At 34.9% G+C, this 25,032-nt stretch overlaps 1 protein-coding gene across 1 annotated transcript in view; it reads left to right on the top strand.

Moving 5' to 3' along the window:
• The window catches only part of LOC136040940 (E3 ubiquitin-protein ligase MYCBP2-like), a gene marked incomplete in the record, with an annotated part of 337,503 nt that overhangs the window by 220,570 nt on the left and 91,901 nt on the right, over positions 1–25,032 (top strand). Inside the window, 6 exon segments of the mRNA XM_065725378.1 lie at positions 3,371–3,508; positions 7,350–7,526; positions 10,178–10,384; positions 11,812–11,990; positions 14,793–15,073; positions 18,335–18,460. Coding sequence (XP_065581450.1) covers positions 3,371–3,508; positions 7,350–7,526; positions 10,178–10,384; positions 11,812–11,990; positions 14,793–15,073; positions 18,335–18,460 — 1,108 coding nt within the window.

Raw genomic sequence — 25,032 nt, 5'->3', positions numbered from 1 at the left:
TAAATTTGTCGTGTGCATATTAATGGCACAGCATATTGGCAGACTTGGATCTATTGTTTCGCCAGATTTAAATCCATAACAAACTGAAAAAAGAGGTCAAAGTAAGAATGTAGTCAACAGTTAATAATCCTGATTATCTAATCGAAATTATTTTTGTGAGAAACTTGTTTGTAGAGATATGATGCACTCTTTTTGATAATTTTATTCTTTTCCTTGTAACAAAAGGAATTAACAAGTTTCGTAATTCTATTTGGGAGAAATATAACATATACGTACCCGGAAATATATTTAAAGAGAGATCAAATCCTGGTAACCAAGTAAAGAGCAAACTACGGCCCATAGTAGCCAGAAATTTCAAAATGCCTTTTCAGAAAACGGTCTATTGAGATGAAATTGTCGTTTGAAGCAGATTCAGGAAAGATGGCTATTATTTCGGTTAGTTCTAATTTAAAACCTTATTGCAAAAGCCAATTTATGAGAGTTTGAAAAGACAGTAGGAAATCCTTCGAAAATGGTGATGGAGAGGAATGGAAATTGCAACATTGGTGTCACCATGGTCGAAAACCCAATGCATGGGAGTTATATACCTCTACCTTGAATAACAAGAAAAGTCACTTTTTTGCATAGTAGCACTGATCTCCTCTTTCTCCCAGGGGTAGTCGTATCCAATCAGTGGTGGTGGAGTGTTCGGAGAAATTCCTTTGAATTGAAATCGCAACATGCAGTGCCCTTTTTAAGCAATAAAAGAGACTGTGTCACTGCAAAGTGCTTTCTTCCATTTTGGGCAATAAAATTTCAGTTTTTTTTTTCCCAAGAAGTTCAACATGCCGGGAATGCAGATTCTGGGATAGTAAATTGACTGGAGATAGTCTAAAACCCTTGTCCCAAGTCATAAATAGACTACTCTAAACCTTCCTAACCTTGCTTCCCTTGGTCCCACTGACAAGTATGAACAGAAAAAGCTTTATCGTCTAAGTTAAACCAAATGTTTTTGTAGGGTATATTGTATGTATTTAGAAAAAATAAAAAATGAGCAAAAATTAATTTTAAAAAATATAATTTTTTGTGGAAATAAAGAGCGAAAGTTAAACTTAAAAAATAGTAAAATGATTCCCTCGTAAATTACGCAAGATAAATCTACAAAATTAGCTCGAAGGAATTGGCTCGTGTTTTCTTCTTCTTCTTTTTTTTTTAGATATCCGTCAAATTCTAGTGTTCTGCTGAAGACTGAATTTGCTTGAGTTTTACAGAACATTATTATTGTATGCTATAAAATATCAACATCCGGACCGGTGAAAGACACTTAAGATATAGAATACGGTATTGGACTTTACTGTCCTTGCCGGTTGTGCTGATCTCCGTTTCATGGACCTTCCGCGATTAGGGGGTGGAGGCCAGCCATCCTGTGGTTTCGCAAACCCTTCCTGTTTACCTTCCCCAGATTTCTCCAGTTACTCATTTAGAGCTAGGTTGATTCTGGCTATGCTTACAGAGACAAGCCACTTATTCTGTTTGAAGCCAAATAGTCTGTGACACCAGGACTCAGACCTTTGTCCTCACGGACAAAGGATTTCAAGTCTACCGTGCCAACTACTCGTCTAGTTAACCGAAGACTACTAGGAGCTCTATAAATTAGTCTCTAATTTTCTGTAGGAGGCGTACCAAATTTTCTGCTCCTAACAAAATTTCCTGTTTTTGGGGATTGGCGGTTAGTTTTTGTTTTTTAGTAGTATGTTAGTTTTTAGAATTCTACAGATGTTGAACAATATCACAGGTCAGTTTATTTGAGCTAGTTTTGAGCGCGTAAATCCCTTCCGAGAAAAACACCTTTAAAGATTGCGAGCATTCTTTTTCGAACAACCTACAGTCCAATTTATAAATCGTATCAGTTTAATTTTTATGTCAACATTTACTTAAAATGAATAAAATAAACAAAAAAAGATAATTTCTATCGTAGGATAGTTTCGCTCTAAGGATAGCCGCTGATGTGTTGATGGTATAAAACTGAATTTGTTGTTGCTAATCAACTGAGGGCCATACGGAATCTCCACTTGGGCTATTCGAAAAACTGAAAAAAATTATCCTAAATAGCAGAAGTGCTCAGAAATTTTAGCTTCTGATGGAATGGGAAAATTTTGCTCTCAGATTGTGAAAAGCCGATACATATATGTGGGGTTTTAGAGAAAGTGATGAGTTGGAGAGAATACAAAAGAATTATTTTTATAGACTTTTTCGGGCCCATGAATCCATTCACAGTGTTTTATTGGATATGAATTTGGGACTAAGTAGGTCAAGAAAAGATTGGTTAATAAGAATGGTAAAAATTATAAGAAGTAAAATTGGCTAGCGAAAGAAACATATTTTAGTTTCTTGGAGGATAAGATGGAGGTAGGGGGGCCGCAGGAAAATAAAAAAAAAATTAAATGAAGTAGGATATTTGTATTTTTGGAATGATGGTAAGGAATCAAATTAAAGAAAGGTTACACAACCAAGGAATACAGCAGTGGCTTGGAAGGAGGCCTCGGGATCTCTGAGTCTGTATAGTACAGTGAAAGATATGTGGGGGGGATTTTAATTTAGGTTGGGGTTGAAAAGGGGTGAATTAAAATGGATTTTAGATTTAAAGGGAGGGTCGATTGATATTGGGTAATGATAGAGGAAATTTAGGTGTCATGGTGTTAACTCAGTCCCTTGTCCGATGTTTGGGGATATTTTTCATTTTTGGGGAAATTGTAAGGAATTGGCGGATCTGAGAAATGAGTGTTTTTTGTTAGTGTTCACAGATTAAAGGTGGGTAGAAGGAATTGTAGGATCACGATTTAAAATGACATTAAGGCTGATACATCGTGAAAGATGTATCTCTTTATAAATAATTTCGTGAAGATTCTTATATAAGTACGTTTTTTTAATTTATTTGTGTTTTTGTTGGTTTTTCTTTTCTTATGTTCTGTTTTTCTCTTTCCTATGACCCGAAGTTTTTTTCTTATGTGTGTAATTATCACGTGGTTTTATAATTTCCATTTTTTTTTTTTTTTTCTTCCATAGCTCAAAGCAGCTTTTGTTGCAATAAATATCTATCTATTTATCTATCTATATGTTTTATCTCTCTTGGCTGTTTATTAAACATATATATATATATATATATATATATATATATATATATATATATATATATATATATATATATATATATATATATATATATATATATATATATATATATATATATATATATATATATATATATATATATATATATATATATATATATATATATATATATATATATATATATATATAACATGTGTCTGATCCATAGAAGTCTTGGTCTTGCCTAATGCAAGTATTTATATACAAATATTTTTTTTAGGTTAAGGTACAAGCCACTCCCATTGAAAATCCTGCTGATGGACCGTCAATGGAGACAGGAGCGAATGATTTGCCAGAGATTCCCTTTGAGCCAGTTCTTCGAGATAAGATGCGATATCACTCGATTTCTATGATAAAAGTAAGTTTTCTTCAAATATGTATAGTCTAAACAATTTACAAAGCTTCAGTGTGGACAACCAATGGAGAATATTAGTACATTTTCTCTGCCCCGAAATTTGTGAATTGATTCTTATACCTGTATATTCTTATTTTTTTTTAACTTATTTATGTCCCATATATTGAAAAGATAAATTAGAAATGAGATTCATATCATACTATGGCATTATATAAACTGCCATCTGGTCATCCTTATGGAAAAAGTAATCAAGGGAATTTTTTTCTTACTTTTTTCGGAAAACAATAATGAAACTTTGGAGCGTCTTCAAAATAAGTGCATAATTTACCTGGATTTATGGATAAATCTAGTCCCACTCATTGAGCAAGCTTTTCAGTTTCGCTTGAAGCATTCTACATTTAGGGTTGTCAAGAAATATGTAGAACCATCTATTTGACCTTGTGAGTTATGACACGTGCAAGACACTCAAGGGCATATCATGGCTTCAATCCATTAATAATGTGAATATTCCTGGTAATTTTGTCCATTACTCTTGAACCCCCCCCCCCCCAATTTACCGTCTTACCATGGAAGGTGTCTTTGAATTTCCCTAATTCCTCAGTGTAATTTATTACAGTGGTAGTCTAAGCATTCTTATAGCCCCCTTCTTCCATTTAGACATAGTATCCCAATGTCTGTTTTTCTAATGTTATTATTGAGTCGACCATGCAGTGTAATTTATTACAGTGGTAGTCTAAGCATTCTTATAGCCCCCTTCTTCCATTTAGACATAGGATCCCAATGTCTGTTTTTCTAATGTTATTATTGAGTCGACCATGTTTAGAATATGTCACCCACCTAAACTACCCAAAATTAACGGCGTTCGAGACATGCTGACGATGATTCCTGCTTTTCTATTAATGGAACCTCTAATCCGTAAGATTCAGCATTTTTTGTATTATTTATTGAAATATAATTTCCAAAGGGCTATTAGTAAAACCCTCCGACTGCACCACTACTTTCCAGATTTATCTCAGCAAAAGTCGAGACAAGAATCTTTCTGATACTGACCTCAATTTTTTTTTTGCCAGTGCAAAGGTAGTGTCAATTGGAAAATGTAAGACCAAAATCTAAAACTAAAGCTAAAGAAAATTATATAGAAGGAAAGCAAATGCAGGTTCCCATAGAATTAGAAATGAAGACTTTTTACAATCTTATTATTGTACTTCAGTACATATCATAGAAGCGTATGTTTGGTCAGTACGCAAGGGGGAGGGACTTTGGGCCCACACCTGCACTTGAGGAGTCTCAAAACCCTCAAGATTTATTCACTAACTTAGTAAGTTACCCAAATTATGCTTAAATTGCCGGTTTTCCATACCCGCGCCGCCTTTGTAATGTTGTGTCCCCTTCGTAATAGCTTTGTACGTACGTCCTTACTTTGTTCTAGGACGACGAAACCTTCCACGATGGCACACTGTAGGTTTATTTTTGCTGGCTTATACTTAACAAAATGAATGGGTAAATTTGAAAAATGTACATATTTTCTAATTGGAACATTCATGTTGCTGTGAATTTCCTTGGAATTTTGCAGCCAGAATGATGCAGCAAGAAAACATAAATTGTATGAAGATTAAGTGGAGGAAGATTAAGGAGAAGATTCAGGAAATTAAGATTAAGAAGATTAAAGAGATTTAAGATTAAGAATATTAGGGAGAATATTAAGGGGGGAGACCAGTGTGGTAGTCGTCGATATCTTAGCACCGTAACGAGCTAGTAGACGTAGTAGCAAGTATTTTCAAACAGTTTGTGGTAATAAACTGCAAGTAAGAAGAGATTCAGGCTAAACCGAAATTCTAAAAAAGGGAATTTCAGTATCAATTAATACATCAAAAGAAATGGTTTTTTATACTGATTTTATACGAGCATATGTAATTCATTAAGTTGAAAGCTATTTATAAATAGCAACGAGCCCAAAAAGGGCGAGTGATTTCAATGAAAATTATACCATCGGATTCACTATGGACAGAGACCTTGATTTGAGAAGTTTCAAGCCCTTATCAAGAAAAATCTGAACTCTGAGTCTTGAAACAATTCGTAGTAAGGAACTGTAAGTAAGGAGTGACTCTGCCTAGTGGTAACCAAAAACTATAAAAAAGCTTTAATAACAATTAATATATCAAAAGAATTGGCTTTTTTTACTGACTGTAAGTATATAAAATTCAATAGGTATAAATTTACCCGTCATAGGCTACGAGCCTGAGAAAATTTGTCTTATTTTGAAAAAGGGGGAAAAACCTCCCCTAAAAGGAAAGTGATCTTGATAAAAAATCACACCATGAAATTTTACAACTACGGGAATAAAATTTTGAGATTGTCAGTCGATTCAAAAAAACAACAATTTCAGCTCCCCCTCCAGTTTCAGAGGAAGTAATGCCGCACGGTGGCGTAGTTGTTTCTAAAAAGTCACACAGTCCATACAAGATAAATGGTTAACATGAACATTTATTTTAAAGCTTTAGTTAACTACGTTGATTCACTTGATATTTCAGAAAATTACGTACAATGGTGTACTATGAAGGAGGAGTGATATGACATTATTTAGGGAGGAGGGGGCCAGATTCCTCAAAGAGTGCGTGTTAATACCCAAATTGTCTAGACCTCGTTGAGTCTTCAGATAAATGCAGAAAGAGATCTGATTTCAGGAGGCGGGGTAAAAGTCAATTCCTTATCTCTCTTCAATTGAGCCAATCCTGAATAAGGGCGCTACAGGGCGATAACTTTCTTCTTATTATAATTTTTTTTTTTTGTAAATTAAAAAATCGCACTGATATTCTTATTGGCATAGTAGGAAGAAAAGGGAGGGGGGTGTAATTCTTGAGCTCTATCAGGAAATTTACCAAGAAGGAAAGGTAGCTGATACCAGGAACTTTGTTTTCAATTACCTTTAAATGGAGATATTGTGTTTTTTGTATTTTTTTTATATTACATAGTTGGTAATAATAAACTGTAAGTAAGAAGCTACTTTTGTTAATAACCAAACTGTAAAAAGAGAATTTTGATAACAATATATAAACTATAAGATTTAGAATTTATGCTGATTCCAAATCCATAGAATTTTTAAGTTTAAAGCTATACATCAAAAGTTACCAGCCTTCCGGCACAGAGGCAGAAAAGTGGAGGCTGCGCATCATGAGAACACCAGGAATTTTATGGGGGTTATGAGAGGGGCTTGGCTAGTGCTACCGAAGCTTTGTTATCACTAAGTTTAAACGGTAATATTTCTCATTTCCTATTTATATAGAATGCTTAATGCTTTCTTAATTCCATCGGGCGTCACCCTTCTATTGGCGTTCATGGGGAACATCCTTATAAAATAGGTTTGTTCAAAAGTGTCTTGGAAATTGTAGAAACGATGACGATGTAAATAACTTTGGATTTTTAAACTCCTGCCCTTCTAATAAATATTTGAGGGGTGTATTTTGAAGCGTTGTTTGCGAATATTAAACTTAAAATGTAAAAACTAGAGATATAGGGGGAGTAGTAGCCATCCTTCGTATTTAAGAGAGTTTAGGTCAAACAGGTCGTACTAACAAACTGTTAGTAAACAGCAACCCTTGTAAATAGAAACCGAAACTCTAGAAAAGTTTCGATTATATCATATGCAACATAAAAATTTATTATTCATTTGAATCCTCAATGTGCAAAATGTATTAACTTTAAATTTACTCATTGAATGCTACAGGCACATGAAAATTTGCATGATGTTAGAAACATTAAATAAACTATCCCAAAAAGTAACACCTTAGTTATAACGATCATATTTATAGCAATACAGAATTAAATTATTACTCTTTTGTTTTAGGAATTTGAGGGCTACTCTTTTGAAGAACTTCGATGGATGAGTCCATGTACAAGACGACCGCCAGAAAGTATGCTCGTTCGCTTTAATAGTGATAATACCTGTATCGCTTGCTGGACTCCTAATTTTAGTGGCCAATACAAGGTTGTCCTGTCAATTGATGACATTAAACTGGAACAGGTAAAGAATGGAATAGTATAATCAACTAAAGTCCAACAAATTTTGAAAATAAACTTGAAGAGAAAAAAAAAGAAGCGGCACCATACCTTAAATGAGGAGTGGAGCAGCTTTTACAGCACCAGCCATCAATAGCAGCATTCGAAGAAATGAATGAATTAATGAGCAATTAAATTCACAAAAAGAGAATTTCGGTAAAACAAATCAAGTTTAAACTACTAAGACAAACAAAATGAATAAGAAAAAAAAATGTCCTAATATTTTCCATTAGACTTATATGTTGATTAAATAGAAAGACACAGTTTTTCATCGAAACGTAAGGAAGAAATTTAAAACTTAAAACGAGCATAAAGTACCTAATACAAAATGTTAAAGTCAAAATAAAAGGAATTACTATGTGTCATGAAATGAAACCTAAAACGAACAGGGATTGCAATGAAGTCAATCATAGAATAAACATTAACTACGAAAAAAAGGATGGTGTTTCGACCCCTAGCCCCACTTACCTAAGGATAAAGCAGCGGCACTCAAACGTTCAAATAATTATTGTATAGCCGTCTTTTTAAAAATTGTCCGAAAACACACGGATTCTTATCATGGTTTATACAGAAGGAATAATCTTGCTATATATTGTTAACTCCGGATCTTACAGAGACATCTTAGTCTGGAGCATTTTATTTAAACTCAGGCAAATGACTTATCTTGGATGGAAAAGTTTATCATGAATAATATTAGAGAGGTGATAATAGAACCTTGTTGGAATTGGATTCGTGCAGGGTTTGTTATCTGAAATAATTTTATGACCCCCCGGACTCCCCTTTTTACCAATGGAAAGAGTGTTTCTTTGAGGTCGTGGAATTTGTTCTCGTGTTTTTACAGACAACCAGAAACGTGATCAAATCAAAAGCACTTTTTCAGCTGAAAGAAAAGAAAGAACATGGAACTTAAAAGGAACAGAAATAATTCTATATATAATGGAAAGTGTCAACCCCAAATTGATATATTTTCCGAAAATTTAGGTCACATTTTACTGAGGGTTTGGTTAAAACAGTTTGAAACTACAGTATAAAAGACATATCAATTTAGAGGCGATAGCACCCTTGTATTTAGAATGATTTCGGTTCATTCCAATTTTTGTCGTTCTTTACTTTCACCTGAAAAAAAAATCTTTCATTAAATTCCAGTAAAATGCAAATGGCTTTTTGGTGACAACACCTCAATTATTTCAAGTTGTCTTTCTCGTTTTAACTTTATTTTCATCTTCCGTTGTAGTTCCTGCTTTTTCTGATTGATATTTTCGAGAAGCTAATTTTACTTTTGTAAGTTTCAAATTGACTTGTTATTTTAAATGGAAAGATTTTCTTTTCAGTTCAATATCTCTTCGTTTTTTTTGGTAACATTAATTCAAAATTTTATTAAAAACGTCAATTCAGGTTCATTAAAAGAAGAAAAATGGTAGTGATGGTAAGAGCAGCGATGGAATGAATTTTCTTCTTTGTAGTAGTCATTGGGAATACGTGGTAAAAGTATTCGTGGTATGAGGTGTAGTGGTAGATGTGAAATAAAAGGTCGTTGTAATTTTCACTATAGAGAAATTCACACATAATTTGCCGAAATATGTCCTTACCTCGTTATGGTTTGAACTTACATATTGCAATTATAACTGAGCTCTGAAATTCTTGAAAACTGACCTTGGTGAAAATCAGACACTACCAGGGCTGTCAATGAGGAAGCAGGAGACACAGGGGAGACTTTTCAAGTTCCTTTTTTAGTATTTTCACCAAAAAGATTGGAAAAAGACAACATTCTCCACTCAGATATTGAAAAATGCCTCTTTTTTTGTACTTTACTAAAACGTAAGAATCCTTGCCCCTCCCCCTACGTTTCCATGACCTGGTAGCCGTGAATAGTACCTAAAAAGTTTGTACTTATTGCGTTACAATTCTAGACTTATCTATCTATCATCACATAAATCCTTAATTACCAAGTTTGTTAAAAATTGAACATTATTTGTGGAATATGTACTTTCCGTGATTTAATTTTGGGCTTCCAACTTGAGATATTAACCTCAGACCAACAACCTTAAAAAAAAAAATCTTAAATGCCAATTTTGGTAGACATCAGACACTTAATGTCTAATATGTGTTTTCCACAACTTGGTCTTAGGGTTCTATATTGCAAAATTAGTCTCTAATTTGTAAAAAAAAAAAAGAAGCTAAGCCATTCTCAAACACCTATATTGTTGGATATTAAAAGCCTCGCTTTTGTTATCAACATACTCTATGATCCTTGAATCATAAAACTTAAAAAATATTTGTACAACATATTTATCTAAGACCTACAATCGGAGCTAAGAATGGTACACAGGTTGTCTACGAAGCCTTGCAAGACATCTTGAAACTGAGCTGCAGCTGTGACATCCTCACGAATGTTTATGACTTCAATGGGGAAAGTGTTCACCTTTCTATCAAAATCCGTGTCTCCAAGAACAAGGGTGCAGGTTTTGCTGAGCTAGATCACTCACTCAGTTCCTCCCACTTCCCTCGCTCTTCCTGTCCTACTCTGACCCTCAGTATTGACCATATGTGTTTAGGGATTTATTTTATTTTGCACTTAAATGCCTCTTAAAAATTTTATTTATATTTTGTTTATAGACTTGTAATGTTGTTGTGCGACCCGCCCCTCCAGACATTGTCACTTCTCAGTCAGGAATACCGAAGAAACCCAGTAGCACTCCAAAGAAAATGCGAAGATATGTAGGCAAACATAGTGCAGGACTGAGGATCCGAATTCAACCATCATTACAGAGCGAACAGCTAGGTATTATCCCACCAAATGGAACCATCGCGTTTGTCGAGGAGGTAAGTTGTTAAGGAATATAATAGGCTATAAATATGCAATAAAAAATAAGGATAAAACACCATGTTATTTTACATTAAGTAAAATATCCAGGAGTGTGTTTGAATACGTATTTGCCTAAGACTGTTCCAGAGAGAAAGACAGCTAATCGATGAACTGAATAACGTTAATTAGGTTGCACGTGAGAATCTGTTTCTAATAGTCTGTAGAAAAATAGACTATGTGCACTAGTTATGGCTATGATCTCCTGCTTTCTGCCCTGAAATGACGTTCCTAGTGCAATAAAAAGAAGGCTTGATGAATATAACCCAACAGGATGCTATACTATGCTGAAAAATGAGAATTTATAAAAGTACGCTTGGCCATAGAAATGACAGAAGCATGAACGAACTGACGGTTGTTAATGATATGTAATGAAATAAACATTAATTTTCTTTTTAATCAAAAAGGAATTTATGCTTACTTCATATGCTGAATTTACTCAGCATGAAATCTGCTTCTATTTAAATGATGCACTTTCAAATCATCCTACAAGTCAAACGTCTGGTTTCACTATGAAAATATTTCACGCTTTTATTATTTAGGATTATTATTGGTAACTTGTCGCTGATTGAAAAATTTGACGTAGAGCATTTTTTTTTCTTTATTTAATACTGCTTCACTGGTCCCAGCAGCTATTAAGATCGCAGAATTTTTAATAATAAAAATCAAAGTCGTAGTCAAGAACCTTTGGCTCTAGTATATAACTTTGATTTGAATTATTTGTGTCTGAGCCTACCTAAAAACTTGAAAAAGTTTATTATTTAAAATATGCCTGTAGCCTATGTTACATTGACTTATAGTCAAGATATTGGGTAGAATACTTGAAGGGAACTAGTAATAATTCACTAGTAATAAAGTAACTAGTAACTAGTAATAAAGTCATGTAAAGTGAGCATCCATACTTATAAGGTTGTATCGTATCATGAGTTGAACCGATTTTCAGAGGACTCAAAACCCATTAACGATAAAGCTTGCATACATGGGAAAATGAACCTTTCCTACAATGGGGATAATGCCTAGCTTTGTGCTATGTAATACCTAAAAATGGACCAAAAACAAAACTTTTTCAGAGCCGTACCCTTACTGAAGGGGCTTAACCCCTTTATCTATCCCCCCAGGTTACATCCTATCTGCGGAATCAGAGGCCAGTATCCAACTTCAGGTAAAGCTATCGTGTAAAACGAATAGGACTCAGGTACCTGAATATTTTCAGGTACCCGAAAATATTTTCAGGTACCTTCCTGTTTCCTGATTTTCAATCGGGAAACACGAAGAACCACGGGACTCCTTTTTATTTTTCATTGTTCTTTTTGTTTACTTCATTGTTCTTTTTTTTGTTTATTCCTTTCGTCTCTTTTTGAGTAATCTTATCATTATGCTGTTCCAGCTAGAAAATGAGGATGGAGTCTGGCTTAGACTTGCACCGGAATCAATACTCAGTTGGTGCAATACTCCTCATGGGGAAGGTTGGTGCTTACAATTTCACAAACCGTATGAGAGACGCCTTCTTTTCCCCATGGACGATTTAAAGAAAACCGGTGAATCTAACGAAGAAAATAGTCAATGGTAAATTATTTATGCTTTGATAAAGTTGAAATTAAATTAGCCACTACTCCATTATAACAATTTTGTCTGCCTTAGATATACTATTTTCGTTTTTATCTGGGGTGGGAGTGGAGGGCGGTTGTTATAAATAAAACATTTTCTGGATGGATACCAGGACTGAACAAAATTCGTGTATTTACCTTTAGTGATGTAAAATTCTCTAGTTTTATTCAATTTTTCTATTAATTATCCTAGCCTTATTCACTGGTCTCTGTGAATTTCTTTGACCCATTAGTTCTCCCTTACGTAGCATTCCTGGTTGGCTTTTCAAGTGAAAAAAACTGTATTTGATTATAAAAAAAAATGTCGTATTATAAAGTGCAGTTTTGATCAGCGTCGTTTTGCCAAATCGAAAAAAAGAAATTACACGAGAAGTAAACGACAAAAAAACATTGTAATAATAAAAATGAAGAAAGTGATTCCAATTTTCGCTATAGCTGTGAGGAATGATTTGTCTCACTGGGATGACGATAATCCAAGCTGTGGTGCGTTAAAAGGTTTTTGTGAAAGAAGCCAAACAGGTATTCTCTTTCTCTCTTCCTCCCTCTCTCTTGCTCTATCTCCTTCTTTCTCCTCCCCCCTCTCTATGTTTCTCTCTCTCTCTCTATTTCTTTCATTTCTTGATATGGAACTAACTAATTTTTAAATTTAAGCTCCATCCCCAGAGAAATGAGAAAAAAGCTCATCGAGACGAGGCCGATATAAAAGACAATTTGCGAATCACTAATATGCAGTTGCCAGATACCTCTTAAAAAACATCACCGCCAATTAAAATATCCCAATGCAAAATATACTAAAGTGAAGAGCGTAAAGAAAGAATAAAATATTTCACACTATAACTTAATTTTATTATTTGTAAAGACAACTGTTTTAAAATCAATACCAGTATTTCGGGCCTTAAAAAATTGTCCCAAAACTGCTTACCCAAAGGCTTAGTGTTGCTGTTATAATTGAGGAACTTGTTGATGAATCTCTATCCTCACGCATTTTTTCTATTAATTGTTAAAAGTGTGTCCAAATTAAACTTTTTGCAGGAACAAGGAGTCTGATCACTATTAATTAAATTTATTATAGGGTTACTTTCTGCATTAAAATGACGATTTTAAGATTTTTGTCTGTTTTAGGGTTTGTAAATGTTCAATTTTCTAAGCATCTGCCATAACTATTCACTAACAATTGGAAAATATTATAGAATCTGTTGTTCACTTAATTCTTTTAACTTTTAGTTATTTTGATTGGTGTCAACTTTCCTTTTCTTCCTAAAATTCCTTATACCTTATTCTTTATTCCTTATTCCTTAATTCCTCAGGTCGAAATTACTTTCTTAAAAAATATACGGAGTGATCATTGCAAAAAAAATAAATAAATCTCTAAAACTCTTTCGCCTTTTTGTATCTTTCTTTGGGCGGGTACTTGTATATTAGTTAAATGTATTTGATTTATAAATAAAGTGAACTGAACACCCATCAGCTCCAAGTCTACAAAGCCAGATGAACAAATATTGAGGTACGTTGGTTATTGGGAGGGGACGATTCAGAACGTTTCGAATCCCTTTTTCCAGAAATTAGTGCATTGCTCCTTGAGAAGGGCATCCAGAACTAACCAATAATTTGTGGGTTTTACGCACCATCTAAATCAGTTTAAAGGTAAACTACAAGGGAAAGGAAAATGGATTGTTTCCATGTTAGAAGAAGCGATAAAATTCGAAAAAAATATCTATTTTTGCTTAGGATATTGAAAGGTTTCCGAGCCTGTTGAGGCATTGCCAAGAAAATAATTTCTCTATTGATAAACACTATTTCAAAATAACCATCTCAAATATGAGGGAAGCTTTCGTCAGCCGGTTTCAAAAATTTAAAAACAGCAGAACAATTTTAGCATTTGTCAAAAATCCCCTTAATGCTACAATAACTGAGTTGAAATTCTTTCCTTTTTAAATTGACGTTGGTAGCTTTGAAATACAGTTGATAGCGTTGAATTAAAAAAACTCGGGAGATATGGCACTCTAAATTTTAACGTCTTTGTGTTGAATTGGAAATAGTGGAGAAGAAAAAAAAATATAATCTTTGTTTGAAACACAAATGGTCTGCTTTGAATTACTTGGAGAAGGAAGACATGAGCAGTTTCAACACATGGAATAGTATTCCTGATTCTTTCGATCAACTGAAATAGCTTGTGTTTGCTGTTCTTTCTCTTTTCGGTTCTGGATATGTATCCAAACACTCTTTTTCAAGCATGAACACTGTCAAAAATAAATTAAGAAGTCTTCTTATTTATGGGAACTTGGAATCATTCCAAAATTAAAAGAAAACAAACTACAAAACAAACTCATGTTTGGCTCTTTGGCTAAAAAATTTGCTGATCACTGGTTTAGACCATTAATTCTAGTATTTTGCTTATGTGATGATTTGGTAAAAGGCCGAACGTTAACGCTTGAGCAGAAAATTTTCGACATCTTTGAATTTTGAATATATACAAAAACAGGCTAGTTTTCAATAGAAGCACTCATTTATGACATTTGAATATCTACTCTAATTAGCATGGAAAAGTGTCTACTATGGAATTATATTAAAATTTGCAAAAACGATTTCAACATCCAGCTCTCCTTTGGATTTCCTAGGTTAGCTGTCTTTGTTATAATATTACAAAACTGGTTTCTCTAAACAATAATACTCTAATACAGATTATATTATATTGTTATATAGTATGATTTATAATTGAACATATAGCTAAATCATCCTTTAATAAATACATGTAATTTAGGTTTTCTCTATACCGGGTTATAAGATGTGGTGCTTCTGGACACAATATCCGATCTCAGCCAACGGTAACCTCACCAGCCATAGGAATTCTCAGCATGGGAAATGCAGTCCTGGCATACAATGAACTCTCCTTTACATCTGAAGGCATTTGGGCCATGCTGCTTCCTCGGAGTGCCCGTAAATATTGCTTTGCTGCCCTGAGTGATGAGGACCAGGCTTGGAGTTTAGTAGCAGCAAAAGGATATCCAAATCAATTGTATTTGGAAAAGGAAAAAGATGTTGGTAAGTTAGAAAAATCTTTGAAATTCATTTGATAGCGTACATAAATTTAAAGAATATAAATTCATGAAGGAGATATATTACAGCCGCTCTCTTTATTCGTTCAATTTTCAACTATTTGCAATTCACAAAAGTATCTTTGCAGTGGTTTATTCAGCTTTTGTTGTTCATTTATGAAAAATAAATATTTTGCCGAAATTTGATTCCACAGTTTTCAAAGCTTGGCTCTTGTGCTGAGATTGCTGATATCTATAAATTGCAGACTCATTAGTTTAATGTAAATTACCGAAATTTGGAAAGAATCAGTTTCTATCTGTGAAACTCTCTTTCTCAAATCGAAGGAAGGATCAACATTAAAAAACAAAACGAAAAAGATCAGTGGCTGCCGTATCTCTCAATCCCCCTCTACTCTTTGCGCTGAAGTTGAATTACCAATCGCTTAAGTTTTTCTGTTCTCTGTAATTTTTTCGACTAGCACTAGTTGAGCTTTAGCGTGAAGAGCAGTTATAACTAGATTTTTCTGTAATGACACTTTTGTTACAGTTAAAGCTGCTCTTTACTTTTGTTTAAGAAAAATTAGGATTTAGTTTCTGTTCGTTTTAATATAATCCACAGGTGTGTCTAATATACGTAATTCCTTGCAGCTGTTTGTAAAAAAAAACCCTTATAGCTCGCAACTCTGAATTGTTTAATTAGAATGATCTACCGTCAAGTTCTTGCCTCCCAAATACTCCAGTAGAATTTTTGAGCCAATCGAATATTTGTGTCATATTTTGTTCACCAGGCTAATCGTATTCAACCAATGGTCGCAGAATTTTGGAGGAAGTTTCACTTAGATGGAGATGTTGGAGTGTAACTAAGCCCCTTTTCAAGTCAGTTTTTACCCTGGGCCCCACCACGAAAAACAATGGTGTGTCAAGTTTTCCATTGATTTCAATCATCTGGGCAACATAATTAGCTGGGAGCATAATTAGATCTGACCGTGTACGGATTTACTGAAATGATATGGTCTTCCAAAAGAGAGAACGCGTTACTATCTCTCCCTCTTAGACATCAATTACGAAAACAAATTAAAATCTCCGAAAGTTTTGCTGTCGTCTATCCATTTAATCTATTCTCCGAATTAATTCATACCTGACTCATATCTGACAATAAACTACATTCGCCTCCAACTTCTTTCTTCTACTATAAAACACTCCACTGTTTTCGTCGGCAAAGTACCGTAAAAACTTCAATAAGTACAAACTTCGAGGTACTCGTTAAGTACAACCAATAGGTACTCGTTGCCTTTGGCTAGCAGTATAGGTCAATGCCATAACCCTTTCTTCCTTTGAAACCATTATATAGCTTATTTTGCTGAAGGCTGTAGGCCTAGAGCTGTCGATTTAGAACTTACCTGGAACTGAGATGATATTCGATGAGAACGCAGCAATATTTTCTCGCATTTTATCAATTTCGGATTCAGCTATAATTTTTCAGCCAGGGATGAACTTTCTCAATTTTATTCTAAAAATACGCACAGATTCTCAGCTGGAATTTTTTCCATTGCAAGCATTTAGCCAGCTTTAATCCTTGAAATGAGAAAATTAGGTTTCATTGTCGAGAGGCAAAAGCAAGTACCCATGGTCTTTGGTGAATTTTTTCCGAAACTGTTACAACCGTTCCAAGGTGTGGTTGATGAACAACCAAAAATTAGTCTTCTGAAAAGATTAAGCTTCTAATTCGTGTTTTAAGGTATAAGGGTGTTTTTTCTTGTGTAGTCATGTCTAATTAATATTTAATAATCATTTATCCTGCCGATCAGTATCAAATTACTTTTTTTTATTAGATTCAGCTAGCTATTACTTCCCATGTTTCTCGTATGTTTCACATGTTCTTGGACTTTTTTTAAGCTAAGCCCCTTCGCCTGAAAACTTCCCGTCCGCTCCTTTGACTTTACCCCACCCCTAGAAAAAAATCACATTGAAGTGTCATTTCTGAGCCAGAGTTTCAGTTTTCTTAGCTAGAAAGAATTTTATGGTAGCAGCAGTAACTGCTACCCCGTAAAGAGCAAACAACAGCCCATAGTAATCGAAAATTTAAAAACACGCCTTGACAAAATATTACTAAGTTTCGAAGCAAATTGCAAGTTTTATAGGTTTCATTTTTTTACATTAATAATAACAATAATAATTTATTTGTAACCCACTGTACAAGTTTAAGAATGTGGAGTATGAAAGAAGAAGAAATAAAGAAAACATTTCTTCAACACAATTGAAAAACAAACAATAATTGAAAATCACTCAATGAAAAAGCCGGGTGAGACCATGGTGCGCACCAAGACGGAAACACGCATCAGCGCCAATATTGGTCTGCAGACTTTCCTGCGAACACAACATTTCGGTCACTCCGTAACGATCTACAAGGCGTCTGTTTCGAACCGATCTGGGTAGGTACACAAGGAATGTACAATAACGAAAATAATTAACCCTCATTTGCTTAAGATCAATCTTTTTAAAAATAGGATACAGTCCGGACGCAGAAAAAACGGCATGATCACAAAACGAGTATACAGCTTAGCCAGTTCATGTCTGCTAAAACGACTACGATTTGCAACAATTTTTGCATAGCCAATTCTTAACTTATCTCTAGTATCAATTAAAAACTTCCTCCGATTGCTAGCAAGTGAATCGCATACAGATATACCCAGCCACTTCAATATGCTCACTCTAGATATAACAAAACTTCCGCAAATCAAAGAGTTAGCACAATCATTATTATTAAAAGATAAATATCCACACTTGGCAATATTTAAAGAAAGGCCAATATCTTTCAACAATGATCCAGCCAGGCGGACATTACGCTCAAGTTCGCTCTTAGAGCGACTAATTAAAAGGAGGTCATCGGCGTATGCTAAGTAACAAATGTCACTATACCCGAAAAAACAACTTGATTGGATCTTAGTCAGAACACTTGCAATACAAGCATTAAAAATATAAGGTAAAAGGACGCCTCCTTGTCTGACCCCACATTTGACTGGCATATTCCTGAATATAATGCCACTAGATTACAGTCTCACATACGAATTAGAATACCAAAAATTTAGCACAGATATAATTGAACTGTTGATACCAAGCTGATGCATTGACAGAAAAGCTTGGGAGTGGACAACAGTGTCAAATGCTTTAGAAATGGTGTGCTGGTGAAATTAATAGTTTAAAGGTGTATTTTTTTTGCAAGACATGCCTAGTATGAATTAGTTATTTTGAAAATGGGACTTTTCAGTTTTACAGAGTGAAGAAGCCTACTTATATAGTCTACACTGCACTGGAAAGTTTCAGCAACCAATTGCTCTTGATCAAAGAGATTTGGACACACTTCAGCCAACTGTAAGGAATAGAAGACAATCAGGTATATAGTATCCTTCAATTACATAATTGCCCGTGAATTCAGGACATTTTTACAGTAGTCCGACCCAGATTTTCCCCTACGAGTTCTTTAATTTATTATTCCTCATCAGCAGTCTTACAAAACTTGCAATAAAAGTCTGTATCGCTTTAGAGGGTTATTGATTACTTTAAAAGCTTATGTGGATTTTTGAGCCTGCTGATTACGCATTTGATTTTAATATTGAAATATAGACGTCAACCAAGTTAGTTTTACCATATATATATATATATATATATATATATATATATATATATATATATATATATATATATATATATATATATATATATATATATATATATATATATATATATATATATATATATTCAATAGACCTGACAGGACACCAAATCTTTAGGGGGAATTGAGGAGGGAAAGGAAAAAATATTGACGAAAAAAAGCTTTTTTTTCTCAAAATGGTATGACCAAATTGGTTGTTACGCAAGTGTTGTTTGAGAGAGAGAGAGAAAGGTTTATTGAAACAACAATCGTAGCTCAAATGGCTAATATGATGATGAAATACAAAACATGTTATTATATAATGACGTAAAAAAAAGGGACGAAAGAGTTCTGGTAGCGGTTTGTCCGAGCATGCACAGGCGCAACTTTTAGCTTCTGTCTCGCACGGCTGACTGTCGGGGCTTCTGGGGGTAAAATGTCACGATGAGCAGGATTAGACAGCAGCATTTTGCCAAACCTCAGAATAAGTTCACCCAAACAGAGTTCCAAACTTTGGAGTTCAAGGCTTGTAGGGCATCCTGGTAAGAAATGTCTCTATTACTCAGGATAATCCCAGTTGTCCGTTTTTGGCTGACTGCAGTTCCTGCATAAGATATGGACAGGCGTATTCAAGTATGAACGTATGTAGCATAGGTTTGCCCGAAGAAGACTGCGGGCGTTGCAAGCGAAGCAACGCATTTTTGATAGGGTTTGCAGAGATGTGTTAGCTTTACGGATCAAACTATTAATATGGGTAGTAAAGGTGCAAGTGCAATCATGTGAGAATATAACAACTAGTATTTTCATCTCACTCACAACAGGGAAAGGAACTTCAGGGGGGAGGGACAAAGTTTCTCTTTCGCAGGTTCAGTCCAATTATTTTTGACTTAACAGAGTTAATTGTCAATTTCATATCAGCGCACTATGAAATTAGTAGATCGAAAGGGATTGGGGGATTGCTTGGTGGGGACATTGCCATGAAGAAGACAGGTGAGTAAAAGCGACAAATCGTCGACAAATTTGTATTTGTCTTTATGTTCTACCAACAAGTAGCTGATGATGGCAAGAAACGTTATTCCTGCCAGTTTTGTTCCTTGTTGGGCACCGCGGGTTATTTTACTCCACTCTGAGTCACAGTCCTCTTCGCGTAAAGCAAATACTTTTTGCTGTCTTTCAGACAGAAAATCAAGCACAATGGATAGTGTTTGGCGTTTAGCACCCATCCGTTTCAGGTTTTGGCAAGCCACTAGGTGTGATAGGAGATCAAAAGCCTTGCGAAAGTCGATGGCTGCTAGATCTACAAAACAGCCTTACTGTTCAAGCCACTTCAGGATCTGATCCCCACATTTTGGGAGTCCGCCATATTGGTATTTGTTGATGGTCTCACTTACTTGATCTAGTTGCCTCCGCAAGATGAACGATTCTGTCACTTTTGCTAGGCATGGCGTCAGGGAGATTAGTCTTAAATCATCACATAACTTTGGTGGGTTCACTTTGGGAATTATACGGATGTGAGCCTTTTTCCACGATCAAGAGAAGGTCCTAGATGCAAAATACTGGTTTAAAAAACCCAAGAGTGGCAGGGCTAGGAACAAAGCAAATTCACGTATGAGCTTTGCAGCTTTCCTAGTTTCCTAGTTTCACTATACACCTCAAATTCACTGAGTGCTATTGTGCCTTTGTTGTAACAGCTGGAAAAGTGGTACACATAGAGGTGAGAAATGCATTAACGTCACTGGACCCCAGTATTTGCCCATTATCGTCAGATATCTTGACACTGGTTTTCGAAACATTTCCAATCATCGCTTTGACCGAGCGGTGCCACTTTGCAGGTTCAGTGTTTAGCAGGGGGTCGACTTTTTCACGACCATGCTTGCGTTTTGCATTTCTGATCATGTTAGCTATTAAGTTTCTTTTGGTCGTTCCTTGATTTCCCTTGCCGCTCGAGTAAAGGCGGCTGCGTTCGCGGATCAGGGCCTTAATAGTGGTCGTAATCCATGACTTTTCACAGTACAATTTTTCACTGAAAGCGCACACTCTTTGCTCAAGAAAAACGTCCGTTGAAACCTCTGGGAAGCCATGTTCACGGATTGCAGAGTCAGTTATTGGTCTAGTAGTGATCCGTGAAAGCTTGGGTTTTCTCACAGAACTCTTGGTTTTGAGAAACAGGGCGTAGTGATCAGACAAGCTAACAGGTCCAAGCGGAGTCGGGGAGGGGGGTTAGGTCCTCAGTGTTTGTAAGGATCAGATCGAGGGTACTGCCAGACGAGTGAATGGGAATGTTCAAAATCTGATTAAGAGAAAGACTGGAGGCTAGCCAGGCTTTCTTTGTCTGGTTAAAATCATCGGCAATTGTAAAAGCAAGACTACTATATCGGATTCTAAGTGTATCAACCGTTGATAACTTCGAAGACTACACTGCCTTTCCATGACGGAAGTATAACAGTTCAAAATAGGGATGAAACCTTTTAATTGAAAGTGAACAGATATAAAAATTTTTAACTGGATATTTCTTACACATATACAGTGTTCATCATCAGCAGTAAAACTTTAAAAACTTTTTTGAGTTTTACTGCTGATGATGAACACTCTATATGTGTTCGAAATGTCCAGTTAAAAATTGTATACCTGTTCACTGTCATTTAAAAGGTTTCATCCCTATTTTGAACTGTTATACTTTTATCAACCGTTGTTTGGAGGTAGAAAGCTAGATCACGCCTGTTTTGTGCGCTTTCAGGGTAACATGCAGATGCCGTTATCACGCAAGAAAAACGACGAGACAAGCCCGTGATTTTGCACATTACCCATATAACATCATGATCTGGATTTCTGATTTCAGGTAGGAGTTTACACGAAATGTCTTTCATCACATAGATTCCTGCACCACCGCCGAGCCTATTGTCACCTCGGCTACTTCAAGTACCGAAATAGCACACCCGGTATGCCTTCTCCTTTCATTTTTCCCTGCCCAGCATCCACGTCTCCTTCATATCGGTTTGTTTCTGCTGGTTGACGATACGCCATCTCTAACTTCTCATAGTAAGTGAAATGTACTCAGCGTAGTTCAGATAGATAGCGCCAAAACGGTGGAAAGGAAACGCAACTTTATTAAGTCACTTTTTGGCACAGCGGCGGCTTAAACAGGAGTGATTCTGGTACTCAAAAATCGAGGGAAAAAACTGCATAAGTCAATATCATTTTCACCATGAAGAACCAACTTTCGCGCACAATTATAAAACTAAACTGTGATAAGATGTTTCGCTAGTTATGCTTTTTGAAAGATTATGAGAAAATAAATATTGTTCAAAACACTTATCGTCTTAAGGCAAAGGGAAATGAAAAAAAAATAACCCTACGGGGTTTATAGAAGGCGGTAATACAGCTCTTGCTTGTGGTAATATCTATTCGTTTCACTTCGATATTAGCCTTTATTTCTGTTCATTTGAACTTCATCTGTTCATTTATAAGAATTTCCGTTCGTTTTAAGTTCGTTTATCATATAACTATTTCTCCTCGTTATCATGCTTTATATTTGCTCTTTCTTTGTGTTTATTTTTGATTGTTTGAGAAATAAGAACAAAACTATGCCGTTAGAGATGACACGCTCCCACAGCCCCTAGGAATAGGTCTTTAAACCACCCCACGAAATATGTCCCCCTGATCCAAACTCTGGTGTGTGTAATAATTCCTACTCTAGCTTTTTATTTTTCTGATTACAGTGTGTGCATAGCTAAGTATTGATTACAGCATTTTAAGTATGCTAAGGGATGTAATCAGAACAGTTTTCACGAGGAGGGAGTAGAAGTGATTTGTTTTAACTAAAATCGTGCTAATTTTCTTAAGGAGTAAGGGTGTCTTTCCAATAGTTTTTCTCTTTCTTTTTTTTTCCATTAGGGGAGATAGTTTTTTATTGTTCTTTCTTGTGTAGGTGCGTCAATAAATTTTTTTTAGTCAAACTGAGTTGCTCTCATACATGTATTTGATGAGACAGTCTGAGTCATAACGTGCCTTCTTGATGCTAAAATAATATAAATTTATTCAAAATTTTCAGGAATTATTCTAGTTTCATTTGACGAATCAGATTTTTTTTTAAAGCCACAAAAAATTGTTAAGAATTATGAAAATTATATATATGATTATATGATTTTAAATTACTAATTTTAAAATTTTCAGGTATTTTTCTGATTTGAATTAAAAAAATCAAGGCCGTGATTAAGTGAACTGATGAAATTCGAAAATCCCATGTTAAAATTGAAAATTTATATTTAAAAAGTACTCAAGTATTCATCGGCGGAAGATACCGCTTTTAATATGAGGCCGTAGCTTCTTGAAGATGCTACAAAATGTTTGCTAGGATTTTGCTCTATTTCCTCTAATTGCTTATAAATCTTAGAAAATGTGTAGCTCTTTTACACAAGTTTACTCTATGAAGGATATTGCTTTTAGAACAAAATCGGTACTATCATGAGCAGAAGATAATAACCTATAAGATAATTGCAACCATTTTTCGATGTATTTTCCTGTTTTTGGACAGTCCCATAGAATATTTTCAGCTACCTGAAATTTTTACAAGTTTTTTGCCAGAAAGAATCATTTCAGATCGCCCTAGAGACCAAATTGACAATGTGATATAATTAACCTACTATTTCTGCCAATGAATAAGTGCCATTTAAAGGGTTTTTGGCAATTGACGGTCTCTAGAGAATTGAGAGACAGAAGACTACCCTAACTTCAATTTTAAACTTCGATGTTTTCAAGTTTACTTAATCACGGCCTTAGAATTATTGCTCAAAAACCATGAATATATTTGCAGTTTGCATTGAAATATAATCGGTTTATTTAAAATCTTCAGGAGTTATTCTAGTTTCAGTTGACAAATCAGATTTTTTGTTAAAACCCAAAAAAGTTATTTTACATAAGTTTGTTTACATGATTTATATAATGGTAAAAATCCTTTTTTGGTTTTCGTATGTAGCACTTGCTACTACAGAGTTATAGAAAAATGTATTTTTTTGGTTAAATATTTTTTGTTAAATTCAAAAGGATGTAGATATGACAAATCCCTGATGTAATAACATAAGCTACTACAGTGTTATAGAAAAATGCAGTTTTTCGTAAAATAAATTATTTAATTTTTTTAATTACAAAAGATTTTTAACCACATCAATTTACTTCAAAATGAGCCATTAAACAACTCTCTACGATGTTCCAGTGCCAAGCTATCTGAGGAGAAAAAGAATATGCCGTAAATGCAGAATATCCTAGTTGCAGCCACTTTTCTAGATTTTCAAGCGAATATATTTTCCTTGTTGTTCAAACCAAGAAACAGTAAGTTTCCTATGTAGGGGTATAGTTTGAGGCGGTTCTAATAGTGTACTAATTGTTTTGATCTGACTCTATTTTTAGTGGTTATGGGTTATTATATTTGTTAATATTGGGCGTGATGGTATTTGATTGCTAGCTACCGCTGCAACCCAGATAAAAATTTGCCATTGTTTACGCATAGTATTTGTTATTGGAACGTATACAGACATTATTAGAGGGAGGATTTTGCGCTTGGAGTGAGTTTTCCATGGGGATAATTTTCAATGTGGAGAGAAATTTCTGGGGGTGAACTTTCCAGGAGAAATTTTACACTGGGGGGATTTGACAGAATTCCTATATGAAGTTCTTTTTATTTGTCTTATTTCTCTTTGCTTACTTGATTTTGCATGTGAACATATCTCGAGGGATTTATCCGGGGTAATTTTCAGCGTATTTGGATTTCCGAGAAATAATTTCCTCGGAAGGGGGGATTTCTGGAGCGATTGGGAAAACGATTAGAACCTTAAGTCTTTTTCAAATGAAATTATGCTAAGGGGAATTTTTCAGGCTGAATCTTCTGCAAGAAATTTACGGGGGGATTTTAAGTGAGGGTGGAATTGTCTGCAAGAAATTTTACGGGAAGGGGATGTATTATACGTGGGAGAACTTTTCACGGAGGACTTTCCTGTGAGGAGAGGGAATTTTTCATGGAGCGTGAGCCAAATTTACCCACATTGTTTGAAAAACGATCAGGAATCAAATAAAAAACAAGTTTTTCAGCTCCTAGTGAGTAGCAGCTTGAAAATTCAAGACGAGCAGAAATTATTCCGTATATGAAGGGTTTCTCCCTTCTTTAGTACCTTGCTCTTTACACTAAAGTTTGTCTGTTTGTCCCAGTTTTTTTTACAACGACTCCTGAAACACAAAGGCCATTCAATTAGAATAGGAAGCTTTTCTAAAAGGGCTAAAAACTTTAGTGTGAAGAGCAAGGTATTGAGGAGGGGGCCAAC

Source organism: Artemia franciscana, chromosome 2 (assembly GCF_032884065.1).
Source record: "Artemia franciscana chromosome 2, ASM3288406v1, whole genome shotgun sequence".
NCBI lineage: Eukaryota > Metazoa > Arthropoda > Branchiopoda > Anostraca > Artemiidae > Artemia > Artemia franciscana.
Note: the sequence above shows the minus strand (reverse complement) of the source record. Positions and strands in the feature narration are given on the sequence as shown.